We start from the raw sequence: 8,679 nt of genomic DNA on the forward strand, positions 1-8,679 counted from the left end.
GTATAGCAAATGAAAAAGTTAGTACGCTGTTGTCTGCTTGGTACCAAAAGATTCTGTAATCAATGTACTATTAAAATGTATAATCGATGAATTTTTGGCTCGTCTTAAAATATTAGAAATTGTTACTTCTTTGACGCGAACCCTGTTCGACGCATCCTTATTTTATGTTTATCGTATTAAAAAATTTGTACGCTGGTGTCTGCATAGTACGAAAAGATTCTGTAATCAATGTACTATTAAAATGTATAATCGATGAATTTTTGGCTCGTCTTAAAATATTGGAAATCGATACTTTTTACCGCTGACCCTATGCGACGCAACCTTATTTTATATATATCATGCGCACAATTAAATTACGTGTATTATACCAAAAGGTTTGTAGGCTGGTATTCTGATGGTACCTACATAATGTGTAGACTATGTACTGTTAAAATATCTGAAAGAATAATTTTTGGCTTGTTTTAAAATATTGAAAATTAAAACTTTTAAGCCGCGGCCCCCATACTCCGCGGATTCATTTTACGTATATTATATCAAAAAGTTTTTAGGCTGGTATGATGATGGTACCATCATTATGTGTAGTCAATGTACTGTTAAAATATAAAATAGATTAATTTTTGACTCGTTTTAATATATTAAAAATTAAAACCTTTAAGCCGCGATTCCTATACTGCGCACAATTATATTACGTATATTAGATCAAAAAGTTTGTAGGCTGGTATTCTGATTGTACCTTCATAATGTGTAGACGATGTACTGTTAAAATATATGAAAGAATAATTTTTGGCGCGTTTTAAAATATTGAAAATTAAAACTTTTAAGTCGCGATTCCCATACGGCGCACAATTTTATTACGTGTATAATACTACAATTATATTACGTATATTATATCAAAAAGTTTGTAGGCTGGTATGCTGATGGTACCTTCATAATGTGTAGACAATGTACTGTTAAAATATATGAAAGATTAATTTTTGGCTCTTTTTAAAATATTAAAAATTGATAATTTATAGCCGCCATCCTATTAAAACTCAGATTCATATTATATGTATTAAATAAAAAAATGTGGATGCTCGAATCTATTTGGTACTGTAATAATTCTGTATATAGTCTGCATATAATGTACTATTAAAAAAAAGAATTAATTTTTGGCTCTTTTTAAAATATTAAAACTCGATACTTTATTAACGCGAACCCTATATAACAAAGAGTTATACCTTGTGTATTAAACCAAAAATTTTGTACGCTCGAATCTGTTTGGGGTATAATAGTAATCTGTATAAAATATACTACTAAAAAAGACAATCGATTAATTTTTGGCTTTTTTAAAAATATTCAAAATCAATTCTTTATAACCGCGGATCTTATATAAAGCAGAATTATATTATGTGTATTAAACGAAAAAATTTGTACGCTCAAATCTGTTTGGTATAAGAGAAATCTGCATAAAATATATTATTAAAAAAAACATTCGATTAATTTTTGGCTTTTTTTAGAATTTTCAAAATCGATACTTTATAACCGCGGACCTTATATAAAGCAGAATTATATTATGTGTATTAAACGATAAAATTTATCGAATATATTTGGTATAAAAATAATCTGCATAAAATGTACTATTAAAAAGAACAAGGGATGAATTTTTGTCTCTTATTAAAATATTAAATATCTATACTTTATTGCCGCGGACCTATATAAAACTCAGACTTATATTATGTGTATTATATAAAAAAACTTGTACGCTCGAATCTATTTGGTATAAAAGTAATTTGCATACAATGTACTATTAACAAAAAACAAGCGATACATTTTTTCTTTTTTTAGTATATTTTTATAAATGAAACTTTGTAGCCGCGAACCCTACACTTGCGCAGACTTATATTATGTATATTATATAAAATAATTTGCATGCTCGTATTTATTTAATATAAAGAGCCAATATAATTTATCGCTTGTTTTTTTCAATAGTACGTTGTTTGCAGATTATTTTTATACCTAATAGATACGAGCGTGCAAATTCTTTTATTTGATATACATAATAAAAGTTTGCGCCATATAGGATTCGCTGCTACAAAGTATCGATTTTTGATATTCGAAGAATAGCCAAAAATTTATTTCTTGTATATTTCGATAGTACATTGTATTATATATATAAAAGTTTTCTGCAAACAATGATATATATTATTCGAGTTTTAAGTAGTAAACATATTATTTGTAATATTATTTATAACATTTTTAATTTTTATAACATATTTTTATTTTAAAATTTAATTAGCAAATTAACGCTTTAATTATCTGATTTTTGTAAAAAAATGTTCATCAAATTTAAACAAACTTTATATAAAAATATCATTTTTATAATATCATTCTTTTTAATATAAAATCGAAGAATGGCGCGCGCGTAGCGCGCGATTGTGTTGTTCTAGTTAAATAAATTATTAAAAGAATTCTTATATAAATTTGATTTTATGAAAAACAAAATGTACTCCACGCGAAATATATTTTATTATTCTATCTCTTATTTTTATCTAATAAAATAATTAAAGTCAAATATTAAAAAATAATCAATATCATCTTTTTGAAGACTTGATATGTACCAAAACAGTATAGTATGGTGTATGTGCTATATTTTTGTTTGTGAACAGACTAAAGGTTATGTGAAGAGGGACGATTTTTCTATATTTAACATATTAATATATTCCAAAAAATTCAAATACTGTCTCGTGTCATACTAAATTAATATGGCTATTCGTTTGCACATGAACAAAGAAGATTTAGCAAAGCAAGAGGAGTCGGAATTGCATTTTATGCCATGTAAAATTCATGGCGACGAAGCGGCGAATGTTTCCTCCTATTTTAAGCCTTACATTCATAAGGTTGACGAAGAATGTGAGTAATCGAATAGAACAGAGTTATACATGTGTTACATACAGAAAATACTTGCAATATTAATTTTTTATCATTTTATTTTAAAGATTACGATTGTTCGTTCCGTGGCTATCCACTTCAAGGAAAGAAAATTATAGTACCTGCTGGATACAAAGGCATAACATTTATGGAAAATAAGAAGGCAGACATTGAAAATAAGAACCGTAATTTGTATTGCACAGGAACGTTTTCACAATTCACATATTGGAACTACGATAGAATTCCATCTAAGAATGATGCCCTTGCAGCAGCATTGGATTGGATTGACATAGCTGAAGCGGTGAGCATTTTCTTCATTGAGACAATTGTGTTTAATTATAGTCATTGTCAGGATATATATACTGATCTAATAATTGTTTTTAGTTACATTCATCAGAAACATAGGTGATACCAATAGGAGACAAATATTTCAATAGAAAGATATTAAAAAAGTAATCTCTTGTTTGATAATATATTTTTATACTTTGATAAAAAAGGAGATAATAAAGACTCTTTCTTTCTGTATAACAGATATATTTTTGCGGCGTCATAATTGGATGATTATGCCATAAATAATGAGCATACAATAGGCATAAGAGTCTATGACTATAAAATGCGTGAAGAAAGTATAAAGAGAGAGATAATGGCGGTATCAATATAATCTAATTAGCAGCAACATTGAAAGAAACAGAATTTTCTATTTAGACATTTGTGGACTTCATTGCTTTTTTTTAAATATAATAGTACAATATATCTTAAATGAATTCTGCAGATTTTTTCAGAGACATAAATTCGTTTTACATAAGATTATCATGTTATATATTATGACTTTATATTAAATGCATTTAGTGCCACTATTGATACTTTGACAGCCATCGTTGATTAATGAAGGATGTATCTGAGCATCCATACATGCTATCTTAATTATATGAATTTACAAAATACATTTACCAATATATGTCGAGTTATTTAGGCCAAAGAATCCCAATCAATTTTGTGATAGCTTGTATCGAACGTGTGATGTCTACAGAATTGGTTTCCGAATATACATTGGAATGGAAATATTTTCACTTCTGTACTGTGTAGGATTATTGGCAGTGCGAGAAAGTGTGCGTATCTTATGAATGAGACATACATTTGTTTACATTATCCTGATATTAATAGAAAACGCTATAATAGAAAAACGTGATAATCAAATTATTACAGTCTCAACCTGAATTTTCTTTGGCGTTTTAATAATACTGAGGTATATGAGAGATTTGTAGAACTAATCCAGAACTTTGTGTGAATATACCCTCTTAAATTACACAAATTCTTATACATTCGTTCGAAATAATAAATATAATAAAATATTTCTATCTGTGATATATTTTTTTTCGCATGCGAGCGTTGCTTACTATAAGTGTCGCTAATTAAATAATTTTTCAGATTCTAGGGAGGACCTATTTACAGTAATAACAATTACAAGAGTTTCTAAGAAGCTAAAAATAGGTCCGCTGCGTATCACTTTGTTTCACTCATGCAAAAGCTCTCTAATGTTTACGTGTAAAATTGTGGAAGTAAATGTTTGTCTTACAGAAGACGATTAGTTCTGTTACTATACTGCTCATACATTAAGCTAAACATGTTTTAATCTTCTCTTATACGTATAATCAGACGGGTATGAATTCCTGCCTGTTCGATTTTAGACCGAGGCCAGCAAAGTGAAGCCTTAGGCGAACTAGGAAGGTGTCTAACAAGCAGTAGATATAGATAGATTATTGAATAATCCCTCTGTCTGCCTTTTCTTCGTAATTCATATATTTTTTTGTAAGCTAAATGTATGTGCAATCACATTAGTTTATAATATAATATATTTCTGATGAAGATCTTATTATGCCTTAAATTTGACTTTGTTCGCATTTAACATCATGTGGGTCGGCATATGGTTCTACATTAAATATTTATAGACTCGTAAAATTATACAGAATTACAATGGATAAATAATTCTCACACATGATTTCCCCTACTATTGCATAATAGTTGCAACACCCTTTGTTTCTTTTTGTACCCTGATTTTAGATGTGCATTTTCATATACACATTTTGAGACGACTGAATTTATTAGAACGTGAGATATGTTCCATTTGAATACAAGTTCAAAAAACTGATTCTGTAAAACTGTTTCGCATGGAAATGCAAATCTTTGGCAGTGATGATTGCGATACATTTAAAATTCAAAAAACATCACTTTGCATACAAGATACTGCAACGGGCAATATATATGTGTATAAGTAAAATGCATATTAATCTTTGATATTGTCCGTCTTAATAATCTGGTATAGATCTTTTATCCAATTCGATATAAAATATAAAAAACATCGATTCGTGTATATAATATATAATAAAGAAGATAAAAATCGAGAGCGTTCCAGTCTTATGTTTCGTAATTAAAATCTATAAAATTTACAAAAAAAGCAAGCTGTCAAACAATGCGCTCTGTACATTCACAAGAGAAACAAATATTAAATTAAGCTTTACACTATTTTATACATGTTGAAACGTGCCTAATTCATTGGTTTGCTCCTGATGAAACTTATTCTGATCCTGTTGCTGCTTGATGAAAGCGCTGAGTCTGTTTAACAAGAATTGTTTATCGTGGCCCTCCAAGACCAATTGATTCTTCAACACCGTCACCATATGCTTGTTCGCTATCGATACCGCGTAATAGTAATAGAGGAGCAGAGCGAGAATGACGAAGGCCGGGATGCCGAAGCCAGCTGTACCCAGGAAGAATAGGGTCGACTGCAGCCAGTCGGGGAAGTGCATAAACGTCGCGATCAACAACGTCCACACGGATTCCCATTCGCGAAACGGTCCGCAGGATTTCGACGGCATGATCTCCGCGATGGAATAACCGACCGGTATCACCGTCAGGATGAAGGAGACCAGTAGGATGAACATGAACAGAGAGTTCGACCTGCTCGCGCGATAGATCTTACTCGACGGGGTACTGTTCACCAGACAGGTGAACTTCTTCACGTAGAAGAGCAAGAACGTGCCGATTACGGCGATCATCGGTAGTAACGGGGCGAAGAAGCAGCCGAGCCAGCAGATCGTTTGCGAGTAGACGATATCCAGGACGTGTTTGGGCAGATCGAACTCCTGCTCGCCGACGAAGCGCAGAACTTTGTTCTCGGTGTGTCGCGCGATCAGCGAGCGTGGAAAATTGACGAAGAACGTCATGAAGAATTGGATGAAGAGATCGGTGGTGTACAGCTTGAAGAACTGCTGTCCCACGAACGTTTCCCAGCATAGAGGCTGCTTGTTCGCGCTGTTGGCGCATTCATTGTCCGGAATTTTGTCCGCGACGAGTCTGTACAGAGACGTTAATAGAACGACGAGAGAAGCGAGTCGAAGAAACACGGTTCTGAACAGGGTCACTCGAACGACGTACGACGGACTGTAATTTTCTAGGGCGACCAGATAGCGAAAGAGGAATGGAATCGCCACGTTAAGTCCGACGATGCATACGTATGGAAGGAATTCGAAGAACAGACGCGCTATCTCGTAATCCTGCGCCAAATATGTCGCCAACTGATCGAACGAGAAGTCGATCACGTAATAAATAAACGCGCCGCAACCGCTCAATACCATTAAAACCAATAGATTGACGAGCAGACGTATGAAGAAGAGTTTCGTTTTCTCCTCCCTCGTGCGATTCTGTCGCTCTTCTTCCATTCTCTCCGCTTCCAAGAATGCCTTCATCTCGTTATACAACGCCTTGTGCTTCACATCAGCCGATTTCTCATTCTGAATGCAGTAGTCCCAGCCGCCGAATACCAGATTGCAGTATTGATAAAACTGACCCTCGCCCTCCACGACTCTTTCCTTGAAACCTTTGGCGGCCGATCGGACGATCGCTACTAGGCTAACGATGAAGACGCTGATTATGGCACAGATGTAGGACAGCGGTGAATTGTAATAGAAATTGGCACCTACGCTCTCGTAGATCTTATGCGTGTACCAACCGTAAAACAGCAGAGTGTAGTCTAAGATGCCCTGTACGATCTTCGTTATACTATCACTTTCATTGGTCATATTCCGGTACAATTCGGAGCAACACGCTATGCTGGCGGTGTTATTGTTAGACAAACATATTTCGTTCTCAGGCGTCTCAAGCAAGATTGCCGGCAATACTACTAATAAAAATATAATCGCAAACAAAAGTAAATTCAGATACATCAACCATTTTATAAATAAAAAATACGCTACTATGCCCATTCCGAAATTTCCTCCTATCTTCTTGAGACTGTCGTTCCACAGCTCCATCTTGGACCAAGCCTCCTTCATTCTTATGCGAAATTGCTGCCAAGCTTTCCTACGCTGCCACTTTAGCTGCTCGAAGCCTTGAAGTCTCAATTTTGTGGCACTCTGAGATGCATATATAAAGATTAATGCAAGTTATATTATCATTGTATCATAAAAAGAAATAAGAAAGTTCCAAAATATACCTGTAACTGGTTCTTCAGTTGCATCTTTTGAGACATGCATACAGGCATAGCTTTGATCTGCATAATTTCTTCCCAGGTACGCTCTTCGTTGGACAAGTTTTCCGAGAGATCCGGTAGCATAGATACAGCTGCATCGTGTATATTGGTCGACATACGCCTTGACGTTGTGGTGCCACGAGATCGAGTGCTCGTGCGTCTTCTCAATGTTGTCTTTGTGTCATTTCGAATTCGTTTCGCTGTAGCTGCATCAAATATAATAGAGGTTTAAGATACAAGTGAAAAAAATTTATCCACAATTGTTTTTTAAACTTACCAACACGAGACTTCTTGCTAGGGAGCAAAGTGGCTATATGCGAAGGATCCCTCTGCAGAGCTTGTTGCAGATCCGCTTCTATAGCTGCCGGATAACTCTCTTGATAGAATTCAGCGCCAGCCTCTTCCCATCCGTGCCCTCTATCGCAGCCTCTCTTCTTTCTCTCTCCACCCGACATCTTTAATCTTTAGAATAGAATTTTTATTCAAGTCAGAGTCAGTCACGTGTGTAAATAATCACAATCTTTAAATATTCAATTTTGCATATGTATTGCTCGACACATGATTTCAACAATTGTCTTCCACGTTTTTCACCAACTCAGAACCTCTCGTTGAACTTTTACATACTGTTTAAAAGCAGCCATAAGTGATATTGCACGTACGACACATATTGACTGAAAAAAAATCAATCTATTATTGACATGAATGATGATTGACTCACTCTCCCCCAGGATGCATATTACAATAAATATAAAACAATATCGGTGTGTTACACATACCTACTCGACATGAGCTGTCACTTTGAGATCGGCTTTCGCAATCGTCGACGGATTTTCCGCCGATCGATCCTAATGACAGTGTTAACAAATTATTAGCTGTCGACGATATCGTGACTCCAGCAAACCGCTAATAACGCCGCTCTGCACAAGACTGCTTTGGCAGCGTACGTCGTCGCGTGTGCAAGCCTCATGAGGAGATTCTCGTGCAGATCGGATCAACGTGATGGAGGATGCCGCGTTTGGCACTTCTCAGATTTTCTCAGGATCGCGACGAACGGAGGCATCATCGAAGCCTCGTCGCCGCTGGTCCTGCTGATCTTGTTTGTCTCACACGTCAAACTCGTAGCGGACAGCTAATAATAAGAAGCTGCCTAGAACAACGAGGTAAATAGATAGGCGTCTCGATAGATTTAGGTTACATAAGATTTCTCTATTCTGAATATATCTCTTTATTCTGGACAATTTATT

The 8,679-nt window shown here is 34.5% G+C and overlaps 2 protein-coding genes across 3 annotated transcripts; one reads left to right on the top strand and one right to left on the bottom strand.

Moving 5' to 3' along the window:
- The first annotated feature begins 2,557 nt into the window (after positions 1–2,557).
- On the top strand, positions 2,558–4,548 carry LOC145939506 (ribonuclease H2 subunit C). Of its 2 annotated transcripts, XM_083043839.1 has the most exons (4): positions 2,559–2,889; positions 2,976–3,208; positions 3,292–3,359; positions 3,439–4,548. In XM_083043839.1, exons 1-3 carry the CDS (start codon positions 2,742–2,744, stop codon positions 3,310–3,312), a joined length of 402 nt encoding a protein of 133 aa, XP_082899965.1. In that variant the 5' UTR covers positions 2,559–2,741; the 3' UTR covers positions 3,313–3,359; positions 3,439–4,548. The 2 variants fall into 2 exon arrangements, with proteins under 2 accessions (XP_082899966.1, XP_082899965.1); XM_083043840.1 differs by having other exon boundaries at positions 2,558–2,889; positions 3,292–4,548.
- Positions 4,549–4,689: 141 nt separating this feature from the next.
- On the bottom strand, positions 4,690–8,591 carry LOC145939504 (transmembrane channel-like protein 7). Its single transcript, XM_083043837.1, has 4 exons — positions 8,212–8,591; positions 7,713–8,106; positions 7,400–7,641; positions 4,690–7,319 (listed from the first exon to the last, which is right to left on the bottom strand). The coding sequence occupies exons 2-4, from the start codon at positions 7,888–7,890 to the stop codon at positions 5,433–5,435; spliced, it is 2,307 nt and encodes a 768-aa protein (XP_082899963.1). The 5' UTR covers positions 7,891–8,106; positions 8,212–8,591; the 3' UTR covers positions 4,690–5,432.
- Between the last annotated feature and the right edge of the window lie 88 nt (positions 8,592–8,679).

The sequence above is a fragment of the Prenolepis imparis genome, unplaced genomic scaffold, assembly GCF_030444845.1.
Source record: "Prenolepis imparis isolate NDT839.2.m4 unplaced genomic scaffold, iyPreImpa1.0 SCAF_8, whole genome shotgun sequence".
In the NCBI taxonomy this organism is placed as follows: Eukaryota; Metazoa; Arthropoda; class Insecta; order Hymenoptera; family Formicidae; genus Prenolepis; species Prenolepis imparis.

Coding starts and splice junctions, on each gene's coding strand:
- LOC145939506 (XM_083043840.1), top strand. CDS start 2,742: ATGGCTATTCGTTTGCACATGAACAAAGAAGATTTAGCAAAGCAAGAG. Junction 2,890..2,975: donor TCATAAGGTTGACGAAGAAT/GTGAGTAATCGA, acceptor TTTATTTTAAAG/ATTACGATTGTTCGTTCCGT. Junction 3,209..3,291: donor GGATTGACATAGCTGAAGCG/GTGAGCATTTTC, acceptor AATTGTTTTTAG/TTACATTCATCAGAAACATA.
- LOC145939504 (XM_083043837.1), bottom strand. CDS start 7,890: ATGTCGGGTGGAGAGAGAAAGAAGAGAGGCTGCGATAGAGGGCACGGA. Junction 7,642..7,712: donor TAGCAAGAAGTCTCGTGTTG/GTAAGTTTAAAA, acceptor TATTTGATGCAG/CTACAGCGAAACGAATTCGA. Junction 7,320..7,399: donor AACTGAAGAACCAGTTACAG/GTATATTTTGGA, acceptor TATGCATCTCAG/AGTGCCACAAAATTGAGACT.